This window comes from Prorops nasuta, unplaced genomic scaffold (assembly GCF_024137725.1).
Source record: "Prorops nasuta isolate Cenicafe-Biocafe unplaced genomic scaffold, Cenicafe_Pnas_1.2 PNAS00001, whole genome shotgun sequence".
Taxonomy (NCBI): Eukaryota; Metazoa; Arthropoda; class Insecta; order Hymenoptera; family Bethylidae; genus Prorops; species Prorops nasuta.
In genome coordinates this window covers 7,548,778-7,567,502 of record NW_027116798.1, presented here as the reverse complement: position 1 = coordinate 7,567,502, position 18,725 = coordinate 7,548,778, and the positions used below count along the sequence as shown (strand labels likewise).

At 38.6% G+C, this 18,725-nt stretch overlaps 1 protein-coding gene across 1 annotated transcript in view; it reads right to left on the bottom strand.

Annotated features, from left to right (window-relative positions):
* The window catches only part of LOC136774330 (diacylglycerol kinase theta), a 2,104,019-nt gene that overhangs the window by 657,341 nt on the left and 1,427,953 nt on the right, over window positions 1–18,725 (bottom strand). The window contains exon 12 of the mRNA XM_066728589.1: window positions 2,171–2,305. Coding sequence (XP_066584686.1) covers window positions 2,171–2,305 — 135 coding nt within the window. The remainder of the gene's footprint in view (window positions 1–2,170; window positions 2,306–18,725) is intronic.

Here is an 18,725-nt window from a genome sequence, read left to right as displayed (position 1 = left end):
CCATGCAAAAAGTGCACTACTAGGTTGTCCACTGCATTCTAGTTATACTTCCTCTTTACTACCAGGCTGTATTCCCTCACCAATTCATAAAAAAAGGATATTGAATACAGAACAATACCCTTCCCGTATATAAAACGGGAAATAAATTAACACATGAAGAAAAACAAAATAAAGACTGCACACACGTCTTATCTAGACGGGACCCAAATTTGGTGTGTCTCAGGCGACCACAGCAAGCAAGTGTAACGTAGGGGTCAGCCACCTCGCCGAACCAAAGTAGATCGCACGCGTCCGTGTGCATACCGGTAGTATTGCACATTGCTGATACCCGGACTTCTTTTCCGGAAATGCGTCAAACCTTGGGCGTCGGCCGTGGATGTGGAGACTTTTTGGTTGTCATGTGTCGAAAGATCATGGCGCTACTGACGACACATGACCTATTAAGCCTCCTACATACATGCGAGTTCCGCGACCCTCAAGTCGAGTCTTATTCTGTGCAAGCTTAGCCGCTGCCGCATCATCCGCGTTCCAAGATCGTAACTCTAGTGTTCGTTCCACGGGAGCAGAGTACTCCACAGTATTCTAACAAACCTATTGCCCAGTCGCCGTGTACTGGTAGTTAAGTCTAGTAATAGTAAATCCGAACCAAGTCGTGAAGTAATCATCGCGAGTGTGTATCTTTCAGTCGTGCCTAACACGTACCGTTCTGAAAGATAACAACACTACTACGAACTGATCATAAGTTAACTAATGCGAATAACCCACAACCATAAGAAAGCCTAGTCTCTCTAATAGTTGTGACGAATAGTCAATAAGCTTGCGAATGCTGCTCCAGCATAATTAGCGTTTACTGCAAGTATAATTGTAATACCTGAAAATACATAGTTTTGTGTCAAACCTGCTGTTCCAACGTATGTTTATACATACTATCATTCACCCCGAATCTTGCCAACTCATTACATTCTTACCTCTCGGCGTGTAATACTTTTGTATATTGTACTGTGAGTCGCAAATCTCAGTCGGCGTTTCTACTGACCCAGACCGTTGTGTCAAGTCATCCGAAACTCGACCGATAGGCGGCCACGACTACCCAGTACGTAACACAAGATTATCAGATCGGCGCATGCGCGAATAGATCAGCTATGGACCCGCGATTTAGCGTAATACGAGCAATTATCGAGAGTAGAGGCAGGTGGTGCTTCACCCTCCTCTTTACCGTCACTAGTTTGTAATAAACAATATTCGAATTTTTCTGTGACGAGAACAGCGCCTCGTCACAATGTATGTTTTTTATTCAAGTTTAGATTTGTCCCGGTATCAACTGTCAGCGAAGCTGACTGTGACTGAAGTTATTCTTTTGCTATACGACCAGTTCATGACTTAACGTTAAAATATGTGTGGGCGTTTCTAATACTCTTCCATTATTATCCCTCATATCTCCGGATATAGGCTTTTCCATCATATCAGATTTTATATATAGTGTTATATACATAAAACTACTTATACCACTTTTCTCTATTAACTTAAAACCTAGCCAATAACTAGAATTAAAACATTTAATTAATTAAAGTTAGTTAAATTAAAAAGGCTCCGGTTGCATTCTCACCAAACGCCGTGTGGCGTCATTTGTATGCAACCTGAACTTTTTCTTAGGCAACAGCACTTCTTTGTTGTCAGGGCTTCAGAGCGCGCGTGGCCAAAAGTCTTAGTCAGCTATTAGAACAATCGACTTATTGACGCACGGTCGACTTTGTAACCATTGACGCACGATCGATTCCCGAAAACCATACCATATATGGTCATGAGAATCGATGCATTTTGAGGCAACGACTTGACTGCTTGGCTCCTCACCGATCAGTCCGGGGCCAGCATTAACTAGAACAAGTCATCTGACTTTACCTGAGCATTACCTCCCAAGTTACTCTAAATTCAATCTAACTTTAAATTAGATAATTATTTTATTAAAAAACCTCTAAAACTTGTATAACTATTCAATTTATTTTATATAATTGAGCATTGTAAAATAACTCTACAAGGACTGAATAAATTTAGTTGTACCAAAGTACTTGAATTAGTTTGTCACGGTGTGAACCCATAACAATAGATTAGATATAGCGAAAAATATATTCTATTATCCTATAATAAGTAATAATAAAATTTGTGATATTACCTAATAGGTGTTTATCTTCAAACTGTGATTCTCGAAGAGTATACAATGCTCTAACTGCTTTATTGGAATCTTCGTATATAATAACCATTGAACCATACTCATAATAAATTGGCCCAATTGATGAAAATTTATTTTCTGAAAATAGATAATAGTAATATATAGTTTAGTCAATTAATTAGAGCAAATTAAGAATTTTCAACTTAAAAGCAAATCCTATTCGAAAAACCGAAAAATAACTTTACATATCAATTTAAAGCCAATAATAATATTATGCAGGTTGCTCAAAAATGTTTGGCTCCTTAATATTATTTAGGAAAATATTCCCTTATCAACATGCTGAAAAATCATTTGTGCTTTATTTTATTTACTTTTCCTAAATATAACAGTATCATGTTTAATTAAACTTAAAAAGCCATACAAAGAAAATATAGAAATAAAACCAAGTTATTTTTAATTCATCTCCCTACTTTGATTTCATACTCCTGTATCTTATTCCAACAGGAGATTCTTGGCATTTCTGAAATTCGTGTTCTACACAATTGTTAATTCATTCGGATTTGATATTGCACATAAATATAGATTTTGCTAAATTAATGTGCAGCTCAGCTACGTGTTTGCGCGACTATCCACTCACCAAATAATTATATCAAGTCCAGATATATCGTAAATAGAGTGACAGAATAATTAAATACCCTTAATACCTTTCCAACGCCATATAAAAAGGGATCTCTGTCCAATATCGCTAAAATTTTAAGATTTTGTACATCATTATTTCCTTATTAAGGATGAACTGGGGTGTAATTAATTTGTTTGATTATGGCAACACCAAAAGGTATATATTCACTGTTATAAGCATAGAATTCCGGTAGTGGGATGGTAAAGGTTCAAGTGTCCTACTTTTTCAAGTGATAAAATGGTGTCTTCTTAACTATTTGGTGAGCTAGAGTGTCCAATCTAAATACAGGGTATGACATTGAGATAGGTCAATAATTTAAAGGGTTATTGGGGAGGTAATTGACACTAACTTTTGTTAATGAATATAGGGTCGCTGAGCCCTGAATGAATTTCTACTAGCGTTTAAAACAAAATTATGGTAAAAATGATAAGTCAAAATAAGACGTTCCCAATACTTACGAGCAAGTTTAGATTCATTTCCTTCTTAAAGAGATGCATTGCGCGTCGAAAAAGTACTTTGAAATTATCTTCTACAATTTTAAAAATTTGAATGTTTTCATAAGGACCAAATGGGCTCGTATTGATCTGCTTAATTAACGTAAAGGCTTAGTTTTTAGATTAAAAACTAAAATTTTTATAAATCGGATATTAACAATAATATTTTATTTCCCATAAATTATTTCGAAAAAAGAAGCCTTTACGACGCTGCGCCAAACTTCAACGAGTAATATGAGACCAAGAAGAAGCAAATATTCCAATAAATGTAGAAGATTTTTTGCAAATACTATTGTAGCACAACAATGGCAAATTTGCACATTTCTCCTTATTGCGCTAGAATAATATTTCCAAAAAATCTTCTACATTTATAGGAATATTTGCTTCTTCTTAGTCTCAAATTACTCGTTGAAGTTTGGCACTGCGTGGTAAAGGCTTCCTTTTTCGAAATTATTTATGGGAAATAAAATATTATTATTAATATCCGATTAAAATATTTTTTTTAATCCAAAAAATAAGCCTTTACGTTAACTAAGCAGATCAATACGAGCCAATTTGACCCCTTTGAAAATATTCAAATATCTAAAATTTTAGAAGATAATTTGGAAGTACTTTTTCGACGTGAAATGCATCCCCTTTAAAACATGAATATCTGGAGGGCAGACAATTTGAATATTTATTTTAACTTATAATTAATGTGTGTGTGCGCGCGCGCGTGTGTATGTGTTTGTGTGGTGACAAGGCAAACGAAATACAGTGGTGAAATACTTTATTGTAGTGTGTGTTAGGCATTGCGCAAGTAAGATCAGGCCTATGAAAATATTATTGTTTTAAGAAGGAAATGAATCTATAGTTGCTCGTAAGTATTGAAAACGTCTTAATTTGAGGTATCATTTTTTTAACGGGACCCTCAAGCCCTCTGTAGCCAATATTACGGGACGAAAAACGAGGGAGAATTGTCCAGCGTTATTTTTCGACCGATTTTAATGATTTTGGGCTTGTTGGTAACGTTAGGACTCGCATCTTGCCATAAAAAAGCTTTATTTTCCAAAAAATGAAAAAAATCAAATTGTTTAAAAATTCGCATTAATAATATTTAATCGCAAAACAAATCGAAAAATCGGGTTTCTTTATAACGAAGTGTCAGATATAACGATTCCAACAAGCTCAAAAACATTGAAATCGGTTTAGAATTAGAGCTGTACCATTGTCCCGCGTTTTTGAGGTGGACGAAAAGCAAAAATTATTAGGAAGAAAGCTAGGCTTCCACCCCTGTCGCGGCTCACGCTAACGTGTTCCCCCACTCCAGCATCGAAACTTACTGCGAAGCTTTCCTCATATTTACGCTATTCCCCTATATGTAGCTATACACATATAAATAACGCTAAAATAATGTTGAGAACATTTCATTTCGCCGATATAATGAAATTGCTAAAATTGCAATTATCATTTTGAAATAAAATTGTAAAAAAGGAGATTTCGTAATGCCTGAAATATAGGGCATACGGCGAAACGCGGGATAATGGTATAGTCGTATTTTTTAAAAGAATTTGATGAAACTAGTAATAATTAAAGCCATTCTGCATGTAGATTGTCCTAAAGAGCTCGCATTTTCGATAAAGCTTATAGTTTTCCAGTTATGAACGATTGAAGATGGACGTGCGCAACAGCTGATCTAAGCGAGAGAAGAAATATGTATTTGTGCGCCGTGCAACTTCAAACGTTCATAGCTGAAAAACTATAAGCTTTATCGAAAATGCGAGCTCTTTAGGACAATCTACATGAAGAATAGCTTTAATCATTACTAGTCTCATCAAATTCTGTTGAAAAATACGACTGTACAATTGTCCCGCGTTTCGCCGTATGCCCTCTATTTCAAACATTACGAAATCTCGTTTTCTACAATTTTATTTCAAAATGATAATTACATTTTTAGCAATTTCATTATATCGGCGAAATGAAATGTTCTCAACATTATTTTAGCGATATTTATATGTGTATAGCTACAGATAGGGGAATAGCGTAAATATGAGGAAAGATTCGCAGTAAGTTTCGATACTGGAGTGGGGGAACACGTTAGCGTGAGCCACGAGAGGGGTGGAAGCCTAGCTTTCTTCTTAAAAATTTTTAGTTTTCGTCCACCTCAAAAACGCGGGACAATGGTACGGCTCTATTTCTCAACCGATTTCAATGTTTTTGGGCTTGTTGGAATCGTAAAGTCTGGCACCTCGTCATAAAGAAGCCCGATTTTTCGATTTGTTTTGCGATTAAATATTATTAATGCGAATTTTTAAACAATTTGATTTTTTTTTTCATTTTTTGGAAAATAAGGCTTTTTTATGACAAGGTGCGAGTCCTAACGGTTACAACAAGCCCAAAATCATTAAAATCAGTCGAAAAATAACGCTGGACAATTCTCCCTCGTTTTTTGTTCCGTAATGTTGGCTACAGAGGACTTGAGGGATCCGTTAAACGCTGGTAGAAACTCATTCAGGGCTCAGCGACCCTACATTAATTAACAAAAGTTGGTGTAAATGACCTCCCTAATATTCGTTTAAATTATTGATCTACCTCCATGTTACGCCCTGTATAATATGAATATGGGCTTTTGTAAATCCGCCTTGTGGGTAATTTAAAAAAACACGTGTTTCCGTTTTAAATTATAGTATAATGTAAAAAAGAAGGTATTTACCTCTATCTATCATAATGTATGCATTATTTTACGATTATAGCAACTGTAAGTTGCAGTTGAATGTTATTAAAACGTATGTTCTGGAGATAACAGTTTATTAAAATATGAAGAGAAGATTAGTTTTAACATGTTTTGTTGAAGATATATTCATATAAATTTAATTTTATCGCTAATGATAAAAAAGGAATTACAATAATTTAAAATTGATTCAGCCAGTAAAAAATAAATGGTTGAATAAATAATGGTCTATTGATGGAGTGGTAAACCCATCAGGGTATTCAATCACTTCAGCAATTAAATTTGCTTTCACTGAACAAAGTAATTTAAATTATATTTATATTTCTTACACTACCTTAGAATAGTTACATACTCACTAAATTTGATACATAACTAATAAGATGCGGAGTAAATTTTCTATTATTTTTCAAAACTTTATGTAGCAAGGAAATGTATTCACTAAAAACATTGCTTAACTCATCAGTAAAAGGTAATTACAACATATAACAATAAAGGTTGTAACGACGCGTACGTTCGTCACGATAATATTCTAATGTTCCGTTCTTTCTGCTAATTTCTGTAAAGGGGAGGGGCAAGCGCCACCTATGCGACTCCGCGATCATTACGCGTAATAGGTTCGATCGCGGGTCGATAGAGGGTCTATCCGCGCACGCGCGACAGTAATTATCTCGCGTGCCATTGTCCTCCAGACTCACTCGAAATTTTGGGACCTTCGAGTCTGGACGTGTTCCTTTTCTTTCACTTTCTTTTTGGCATCGTCCATTTTTATATCTCGGTAAGGGCATTGCCCTGTAGTTATTTCTCTGGGTATGGTAGTGCGTAGTTAGTGCCTGACTGTCACGCAGGAATTAAGAGCATAGCAGGAGGTGTAGCAGTCGACCTGGTGGTAGAGAACACGCACCGACGCATGCAGTATCCTAGACTCTTGTAACGTAGGGGTAAGCCACCTCGTCGAACCAAAGTAGATCGCACGCGTCCTTGTGCAATACCGGTAGTATTGCACATTGCTGACGCCCGGAATTCTTTTCCGGAAATGCGTAAAACCTTGGGCGTCGGCCGTGGATGTGGATGCTTTTTGGTTGTCATGTGTCGAAAGATCATGGCGCTACTGACGACGTATGACCTATTAAGCCTCCTACATATATGCGAGTTCCGCGACCCTCGAGTCGTCTTATTCTGTGCAAGCTTAGCCGCTGCCGCATCATCCGCGTTCCAAGGTCGTAACTCTAGTGTTCGTTCCACGGGAGCAGAGTACTCCACCGTATTCTAACAAACCTCTTGCCCAGTCGCCGTGTACTGGTAGTTCAGTCTAGTAATAGTAAATCCGAACCAAGCCGTGTAGAAATCATCACGAGTGTGTATCTTTCAGTCGTGCCTAAAACGCACCGTTCTGAAAGATAACAACAACTACTACGAACTGATCATAAGTTAACTAGTGAGAGTAACCCACAACCATAAGAAAGTCTAGTCTCTGTAATAGTTGTGACGAATAGTCAATAAGCTTGCGAATGCTGCTCCAGCATAATTAGCGTTTACTGTAAGTATAATTATAATACCTGAAAATACATAGTTTTGTGTCAAACCTGCTGTTCCAACGTATGTTTATACATACTATCATTCACCCCGAATCTTGCCAACTCATTTCATTCTTACCTCTCGGCGTGTAATACTTTAGTATATTGTACTGTGAGTCGCAAATCTCAGTCGGCGTTTCTACTGATCCAGACCGTTGTGTCAAGTCAGCCGAAACTCGACCGATAGGCGGCCACGACTACCCAGTACGTAACAAATATAGTGACAGCGGTGGGATTTCGCAGGAAATTCTGCTCCCACAGAATTTCCTCAGGGTATGAACAGCTATTTTGACACAGTTTTATTCACAATTTTCTACTAACTTCTTATATAAAATGGCTTTTACTCCTACACGATCACAACCCGGACCTCCACCTCTTCCATCCGCTAACGGTAGCCACCGCGGAAATGTGTCCGGTTATTTAATTGTTTCCAACGGAATTTGCTCTCCTCGAGGAGAGGTGTTAATCCAACTCCAAACAGTACCATCCTATAATGGCTCCCGCGACGATCTGGGATCCTTTATAGAAAATTTAGAGAATATTTATTCTACCTTGTCGGACGCCGCTCGTCAGGAATTCGTTCCTTTGGTATTGGCCAAATTAGTCGGTTCTGCTCGTGTGAGCGTTACTGGTAAACGATTCCCTACCATCAAGGACTTGATCACTCACTTACGACGAAAATTTCAACCTCCTCGGACTTTCATAGATTTGGTCACACAATGTGGAAAATTAGCTATGCGCCCCAACAAAGCCTTGGATTCGTATATAGATCGAGCTGAACGCCTGAAAGCCGACCTTGATGCCGCGTATGGGAACAAATACGGGTCGGAATCACGCGACTTGATACAGGAGCCCAATGATCGGGAATTTCTGGAAGTGTTCATGGATGGATTAGCTCCAGAATATTACACTCCCGTGTATTCCAGAAATCCCCGAAACCTACAAGAGGCTTGCGACTACGCGCGCTTACGGGAGTTCGGAATAGAGAGAAGAGAAGCCTTCGCTCACTCCAATTATCCTCCTTATTCCCAGAATCCGAGTGCCTATCAACCTTCCCCGTACTATTCCCCGTATCCTTCCCCTCATCCTTCTCAATACCCTCCGTTCCCCCGCTATCCTCAACCTCCACCGGCACCTGGACCTAATGGTTATCCACCTCCTTCCGATCAACACTATCGATCACGACCCCCTAGACCTCCACAGTCAGAGCCTTATGATCCAGAACTCACCTGTGGACGGTGTCGAAGGATTGGGCATAGAGCATCCAGCTGTAGAGCTTCTCCTGCATATCCTTCCAATACTCATGTTCCCACTACTGCAGTAATGGAGGCTGCCGAAGAGACCGGTGATTTAAACTGCGATCAGGATCGCCTGGACGACGCGCCGACGAACCCATCATAGAAACCGCGTCTGTACAAATTCTAACCGCACCCCAGAAAAAGAGAAAAGACCCGCCACCTGTACCCACCATTTTGAGCTATTCGCCTCACGCGACCTTGGTACTCAAAAAAGTTCCCCAACTGAGCTACTTGGACGGAGAATTTTTGGTAGATACAGGCTCACACATTATCATCATAGTGTATAATGCCCTTCGGGAGGATATTGGCCTCAAATACCCCGATTTTCCGGCCCTACGAGGTCTCAGAGGACAACTGGACATAGTAGGATCTGTCACCCTTACCATCGATGAGGAACCTCATAGATTCCAAGTTATAGAGGACTTTGACCTCCCTTATACAGGAGTCTTGGGGATGCCCTTCCTCAATCAAACCGAGGCACAGATCTCCCTGTTACATCGGACCTTAGTTACCTCCAGTAAACCAGCGAGGCCTCTACCCTTCAAAAATAGTGACGAACTCCTAAGTATAAGAGAAGGATGTACTAAGGTCAACGCCTTTCATCACCCTCCTCAGTCCCTTAATGTTACCATAAGCTCTCCTGAAACATCACCTCCGGAGGAAGATTCTCCAACAACTCTTCCCTACCTAGGCGAAGATCCTAGACGAGAGTTGCCCTACGAAGATGCTAGACCCGGATTTGAACCTTTAAAACCCCAGGAAAGGACTACCACCTTGGAAGCCCTGTTCCTCAATCCATCACCGGAAGATCCAGACGCTCAACTTGTGATTAGTTCTTTAATTCGCAAGTATTCTGACATATTCTATTTGACGGGAGATCGACCTGACACCGAGAACGAGGCTGATCTTTACCATGAAATCGATACCCCCGAAGGAGCAGCCTTCAAGATCCGACAGTACCGAATTGAAGAAACGCTACATTCCGAGGTACAGAGCCAGGTCAATGTACTTTTAGAGAATGGCATAGTGGTCCCTTCCTCATCTCCCTACAATTCTTCGTTGTGGATTGTACCAAAGGCGCCCGACTCACAAAGAGAGAAACGTTGGCGCCTAGTTACCGACTTCCGTCGACTAAACGAACAAACCGTAGGAGATACCTACCCTTTGCCTATCATCGTGGACATCCTGGACAAGCTAGGCGGATCTAAGTATTTTTCTATTTTCGACTTGGCCAGTGGATTCCACCAAATTCACCTTCATCCCCGGGATCGACATAAAACAGCATTCTCTACGTCTTTCGGACATTACGAGTACACACGAATGCCCTTTGGTCTCAAGAATGTCCCCGCCACCTTCCAGCGCCTTATGGATCGAGTCTTACAAGGACTCCAAGGACAGGAACTTTTTGTATATCTTAATGATATTATTGTATTTTCTGCCACACTCTCTGAACACATCGAAAAATGCAAGCGCTTATTCATCAGAATTCGACAATACGGTCTCAAGCTACAATCGGAGAAGTGTGCCTTCCTAAGACAACAAATCACCTATTTCGGCCACCTTATCAACCCGAATGGCGTCCAGCCCCTTCCCTCTAAGGTTGAGGCTGTACGAAAATTTCCAGTACCTACCAACCCCAAAAACATCAAACAGTTTCTAGGACTAGCCGGTTATTACCGACATTTTATTCCAAATTTCGCTCAAAGAGCCAAACCCCTGACTCAACTGCTCAAGAAAGGTATCACTTTTACTTAGAACGAGGAGGCCCAGGCCAGCTTTGAAGACTTACGAGCCTGCCTGTGTGAAGCTCCAGTATTGGCCTATCCAGATTTCCAGCTCCCTTTTATCATCACCTGCGACGCTTCTGAATTTGCCATAGGGGCCATCCTCAGTCAAGGAAAACTGGAACACGATCGACCAATAGCATACGCATCCCGTACGCTTACCGATCCTGAAACTCGATATTCTACTTCCGAGAAAGAAGGACTGGCTGCTGTTTATGCTATCAATCAGTTCCGGCATTACGTATATGGAAGAAAATTCACTCTCGTCACTGACCTCCAACCCCTCGTTTGGCTCAGCAAAGCAACCGACCCCACCAACCGTATCCAAAGATGGAAACTCTGTTTAGAGGAGTTCGACTATGAAATCATCTATAAGAAAAGAGCAACTAACTGCAATGCTGACGCTCTATCACGGAATCCGGTGCCGATGGCTCTGCCTGTGTTCCGCGATGACCCCAGTTACCTTCCCTATGAAAAACAACTTCCGGTGGACACACAATCAATTGGTGCCCGTCTGAGAAGCCGTCGCCGGGAGGAAGCCGCTCCCCCTATTAATTATGCCGAATTGGACTCTTCCGCCGATTTCGAGACTTCTACAGAACTTCACCCCTTAACCAATATCGACTCCAGGCCCCCTACAAGCATGTTACCAACCCTGATGGAAGAAACGACTCTCCCCGACGACACCAACTCGGAAAATCCTCTGGAAGACGTCTATGAGAAACCCAGTGTTCTCGGAGATTCGTTCGAGGCAGAATGTACCCCACTGACCACCGAACAATGTTTTATTATTAGCGAATTGAGCTCTAGCCAAGAAGAAATCCATAAACTTTTGGCTTCCCTCCACAACGAACAATCATCGGATGAAGAGACTGAATCCGAAGAGGAAACCGATGCGGACTCGTGTTTAACACCTACCGCAATATCTGAACCCCTTAACTTTACTCTCCCCTCGCCTGCTAAAATAAAACCCATAGGACGCTCCACCTGGATACCTAGTGATTTTGAAAAACCCGAAGATGAACTCTCTAGCTCCGACGCCGAGTCGGATATCACCGTAGTGGATGCTACCCAAAACAAAACCCTACCACCCCCTCAATACGATCCATCCCTAGACCCTGGTCTTAGCCGTATTGAACTCAATCCGATCTCAGAAGAATTCCCCTTTCACTCCCCCCCGAACCCCATGAAACGTAAAATAGAAAGCTCCGCATATGTTCTACGTCACCGGCCCAGCAACATTGTCCATCTGATCGCATCTGATTGTTCCTTTCAAGACCCCATTAGCCAAATGCTCATAGAAACTAGAAGAATCGATCTGAAAACCATAAAAAATCATCCTTTTCCTCTCGAGTCCATTTTAACCTTTCCCTACAAAACCACCAAGATCATCCTGGTCATCACCCATCCCCACGAATTAATCCCCGCCAGCGACGAAGAAATTCATCATTCTCTGAAAAAGCTAAACGATTTTGTTCGCGAGAATAATATTACAAGATTCAGCATCGGTCCGTATAAACTCGGAACCACTCTGCTGACGTCGCGTTATTTGAGCTCCGTATTTTCCCGTGCGTTCCACGATGACGATGTCGAAATCACTATCTGCACTGGAGAAGTTCTGACTCCTTCAGTTCAGATGAGAAGACACGTTATTCTGGAGTATCATGGAGACTTAGTTGGAGGTCATAAGAGAGTGACCAAAACATATCATAGGATTAGGGAACATTATAATTGGCTCGGTGTCCATAAGGGCGTCCAGAGCATTGTACGATCCTGCGATAGTTGCCAACGGCAGAAACTGGTTCGCGTAAAACCCAAACTACTAATGCTTATAACTGACACCCCCTGTGCCCCCTTTGATAAGGTAGCCTTAGATACCGTAGGCCCTTTTCCTATTACTCCCTCCGGAAATTTACGTTTTAACCATGCAGTATAATTTGACCAAATTTTGCATTGCTGTCGCAATACCTAATATTCGCGCCGCTACCATTGCTGACGCATTTTCAAGACACTTTGTTGCGCAATTCGGACTTCCGCGTGCCATTCTCACGGATCGAGGCACCAGCTTTTTAGGAAAATTACTCAAGGGCGTAACCTCTCTTTTTAAAATCAAGCATTTGACTACCTCCGGTTATCGACCCCAGACCAATGGATCCCTGGAAAGAAGTCATCTGGTACTCACTGAATACCTAAAACATAACATCAACCAATACTCGGACTGGGATTTATTCATCCCCTTCGCCATGTTCTCCTATAATACTTCTGTGCACGAAGCTACAGGGTTTACGCCATATGAATTAGTTTATGGGCGCAAAGCTCAGTCCCCCGTCTCCGCCTATGCGATCGAGAAGTTATTAACCTACGACGCATACGCACAGAAGCTGGCTCAGCAGTTAACCCGGCTTCACGCTTTAGCCCGAGAACGCGAAATCCAAGCTAAAGAAATATCTAAGGAATATTACGATGGGAACGCCGCTGTTGTCTCCTATTCTCCTGGAGATTTGGTCTATGTCCTACGAGAACCTAAAAAGCATAAATTAGACTCCCAGTATGTAGGACCATATGTCGTTGATTCGATCAACGACAAGCATAACGCTATCCTTCTTACTGACTCCGGAAATTCCATCACGAAACATCTGGACAAATTAAAGCCTTGCTCCCTACCCACCTGCCCTACACCCATCTTTACTAACCACGAAATCTAACGCATTTACGACTTTCTTTTTATAAAACGACTCCTGCAGCATAATTAGTGTTTACTAACGGCTCTTGGTTATGAGTAGTATTTACTGAGCGACCCATAGTAATGATCACTGTTTGCTAGCAATTATTCTGGAGATTATTCAATCACACTAATTTACCTCCTTCCACGTTCTGTCTATCTGGAACAACCAACTCGAACCCTCAAGGGACGACACCGCCAGACCATAACCGAAGGGACCTGCTGAGGAACTCTGTGATATATATACATATATATATACAGGGTGTTTCTCTAACGGCGGCATATAGGAGATTCGTGTTAGTTGACTATAGCGCTCAGGATGATGGTATCTGAGAGCGCTGATTGGTCGAAACCATATAGTGCCAACTTAAATGTGGCTATTACCAACCAAGAATCCTGAAAATTGAAACGCATCTACCATTATCAGTACTTATGACGTTTAAACGCTTTTCGTAAACAAAACGAAGGAATGACGGAACCGATGGAACTGTCAAAAATAGAGATTGTGGTTAAGTCCTCAAAAATAAATCTTAACGATAAAATAAATGGAGAAATAAACTTTGAAATGTGTGAAAATCTTGTTATGGGATTATTTATTGAAATCAACTATTGTATTTATTATGGTATGCCTTTTGACTCTATTTATTTTCTTATTAGCATGCAATTACTTCTCGTAGTGTGAATTAATTCAAAAATTTCATATTCTTGTATCTAGTATATGTCAATATTGTTTCATCACATAGCAACGAAACATTTGCATGGTTAGAAATGTGAAGAGCGAAGAGATTGGAGATCTTGAAATCCTGAATTGCACGTAGCTTATGAGGATGCTTAAAAAATTGATTAATGTCCATATTTGATTAGTAATAGTTATAAATTTAAGTAGCATAGTTATTTAAATGTATATAAAATTGATATGCATGTTCATATACGACTAATGCTCTATGTATAAAATCATTTTGTTATTTTCAGGTATGTCAATTGATTCAAAGGGCATATTAAAAGGACAGTTTGTGTTCCCCTAGTCTTGAAAGTCAATATTCACCACAAATGCCGAGTGATTATCTAGTAGAATCTACTGACAATGAGTAAGTTTGCTGAATAATTTTGTAACCGTAAGAATGAAATTATTCATGGTTTCTTTTTGTAGCTTGCAATTAACTCGCAGCATAGAGCTACCATAACTCACAGTTTTCTTTGGAATTAATACATCATATGCTTCTTTCCTAAAAATAAAATGGATTCATCTTTAGCCACTGATGAGACATTGGTAGGAAGCTATAGCGAAGAGCCTTTTACCAGGAGAAAAAGGCCAAATATTTTATATTTTTAGTACAACAGAGGTAAGAAAATGTAAATCAGTAATGAAATGTATGCAATTAAATTATTAGTTAACACAAATATTATAATTTACAGTAACAATTAATAAGTGACTAGAAATGTGTAGAAATTATAACAAATATTATAAATATTGCTAAAATAAGCCTCCAGCAAATGCAGAGCAATATTCCAATCTTTTTTTAAAGTTATTTAATGTATTCTGCAGTTGCGTAGGGCCTATACTTTCGCATGCACTAACTATATTAATTTTTAACTCATGCAGATTTTCCACTTCCATCCCATCGTAAATGACACCTTTTAAATAGCCCCATACGCTAAAATCCAGGGGAGTGAGATCAGGTGACCTTGGGGGCCATTCTATTGGGCCGTGTTTCCCAATCCATCTGCCCATATATTTTTCATTCAAATAATTGACTACCACTCTTGCAGTGTGGGCTGGACATCCATCCTGTTGGAAAAATACTTCTCTCTGTAAACGAAAAGAATTAATATGTAATTTAATAGTTTTATGAATTTGTTTGCTGACAAATACTTGCACATTTTATAATAAAACGTACATTTTCAGCAACCATTTGCACTCTTGGCTCCACCTCTTCTCTCAATAATTTTAAATATTTTTGAGAATTTAAGTTTCCATCAATGAAGATTGGGCCTATAACGTGGCTACCTAATATTCCAAGCCAAACATTCAATTTCAGTTGATATTGTGTATGGGCTTGGATTGTTTCATATGGATTTTCTCATGCCCAGAAACGTGTGTTCTGTACATTTGGTGAATGAACCAAAACAAATGTTGATTCATCTGAAAATAAGATGTTCTGGAGCATATCAACATCTCTGTCCAACATTTCGGCCATGATTTTGCAGAAGTCAGATCTTTTAATACAGTCCAAGCTTGAAATCTTCTGACATTTCTTTATTTTGTAAGCCCAAAATTTTTCTTTCTTTAAAACTCGGTGTACCGAAGCTTTTGACACTCCGACCTGTCTCGCAATATTTATTAGCGAGGTTGATGTATTATCCTCCGCTCTATTTAAAATTTCATTTTGCATTGCAGCCGACAATGATCTTTTTGGTCGTTTTTGCTTTTTATGCTCAGAAATTAAGCATCCGGTTTCCTCAAACTTTTTTATAATCCGGAAAACGCTGCTAGAGGTATTTGAGTGGTTTTCAAACTTTTCTGCAAAGAATTGTACTACTTTCTTCATGGAATTACCGCTGTAGTACCATTTAATAATTTGAATCTTCTCTGTTACATTTATTATTTTATTGCTCTTTAAAATTTTTGTAAGATAAATGAAAATAGCTATAGGCAATATTAATCCTTACCTTATTATAATCGGAATAATTTCGTTACTTTATTAAGAAATGTGATAAACAATAAATAATATTACCACTATTTTAGGATCAGTTTCGCAACAACAATGCTTTTTTCGCAGCTGTTAAAAACAAAAGCAAGCGAAAAAAGCAACAGCTGCGAAAAAAGCATTGTTGTTGCGAAACTGATCCTATAATAGTGGTAATATTATTTATTGTTTATCACATTTCTTAATAAAGTAACGAAATTATTCCGATTATAATATGGTAAGGATTAATATTGCCTATAGCTATTTTCATTTATCTTACAAAAATTTTACAGAGCAATAAAATAATGAATGTAACAGAGAAGATTCAAATTATTAAATGGTACTACAGCGGTAATTCCATGAAGACAGTAGTACAATTCTTTGCAGAAAAGTTTGAAAACCACTCAAATACCTCTAGCAGCGTTTTCCGGATTATAAAAATGTTTGAGGAAACCGGATGCTTAATTTCTGAGCATAAAAAGCAAAAACGACCAAAAAGATCATTGTCGGCTGCAATGCAAAATGAAATTTTAAATAGAGCGGAGGATAATACATCAACCTCGCTAATAAATATTGCGAGACAGGTCGGAGTGTCAAAAGCTTCGGTACACCGAGTTTTAAAGAAAGAAAAATTTCGGGCTTACAAAATAAAGAAATGTCAGAAGATTTCAAGCTTGGACTGTATTAAAAGATCTGACTTCTGCAAATTCATGGCCGAAATGTTGGACAGAGATGTTGATATGCTCCAGAACATCTTATTTTCAGATGAATCAACATTTGTTTTGGTTCATTCACCAAATGTACAGAACACACGTTTCTGGGCATGAGAAAATCCATATGAAACAATCCAAGCCCATACACAATATCAACTGAAATTGAATGTTTGGCTTGGAATATTAGGTAGCCACGTTATAGGCCCAATCTTCATTGATGGAAACTTAAATTCTCAAAAATATTTAAAATTATTGAGAGAAGAGGTGGAGCCAAGAGTGCAAATGGTTGCTGAAAATGTACGTTTTATTATAAAATGTGCAAGTATTTGTCAACAAACAAATTCATAAAACTATTAAATTACATATTAATTCTTTTCATTTACAGAGAGAAGTATTTTTCCAACAGGATGGATGTCCAGCCCACACTGCAAGAGTGGTAGTCAATTATTTGAATGAAAAATATATGAGCAGATGGATTGGGAAACACGGCCCAATAGAATGGCCCCCAAGGTCACCTGATCTCACTCCCCTGGATTTTAGCGTATGGGGCTATTTAAAAGGTGTCATTTACGATGGGATGGAAGTGGAAAATCTGCATGAGTTAAAAATTAATATAGTTAGTGCATGCGAAAGTATAGGCCCTACGCAACTGCAGAATACATTAAATAACTTTAAAAAAAGATTGGAATATTGCTCTGCAGTTACTGGAGGCTTATTTTAGCAATATTTATAATATTTGTTATAATTTCTACACATTTCTAGTCACTTATTTATTGTTACTGTAAATTATAATATTTGTGTTAACTAATAATTTAATTGCATACATTTCATTACTGATTTACATTTTCTTACCTCTGTTGTACTAAAAATATAAAATATTTGGCCTTTTTCTCCTGGTAAAAGGCTCTTCGCTATAGCTTCCTACCATTGTCTCATCAGTGGCTAAAGATGAATCCATTTTATTTTTAGGAAAGAAGCATATGATGTATTAATTCCAAAGAAAACTGTGAGTTATGGTAGCTCTATGCTGCGAGTTAATTGCAAGCTACAAAAAGAAACCATGAATAATTTCATTCTTACGGTTACAAAATTATTCAGCAAACTTACTCATTGTCAGTAGATTCTACTAGATAATCACTCGGCATTTGTGGTGAATATTGACTTTCAAGACTAGGGGAACACAAACTGTCCTTTTAATATGCCCTTTGAATCAATTGACATACCTGAAAATAACAAAATGATTTTATACATAGAGCATTAGTCGTATATGAACATGCATATCAATTTTATATACATTTAAATAACTATGCTACTTAAATTTATAACTATTACTAATCAAATATGGACATTAATCAATTTTTTAAGCATCCTCATAAGCTACGTGCAATTCAGGATTTCAAGATCTCCAATCTCTTCGCTCTTCACATTTCTAACCATGCAAATGTTTCGTTGCTATGTGATGAAACAATATTGACATATACTAGATACAAGAATATGAAATTTTTGAATTAATTCACACTACGAGAAGTAATTGCATGCTAATAAGAAAATAAATAGAGTCAAAAGGCATACCATAATAAATACAATAGTTGATTTCAATAAATAATCCCATAACAAGATTTTCACACATTTCAAAGTTTATTTCTCCATTTATTTTATCGTTAAGATTTATTTTTGAGGACTTAACCACAATCTCTATTTTTGACAGTTCCATCGGTTCCGTCATTCCTTCGTTTTGTTTACGAAAAGCGTTTAAACGTCATAAGTACTGATAATGGTAGATGCGTTTCAATTTTCAGGATTCTTGGTTGGTAATAGCCACATTTAAGTTGGCACTATATGGTTTCGACCAATCAGCGCTCTCAGATACCATCATCCTGAGCGCTATAGTCAACTA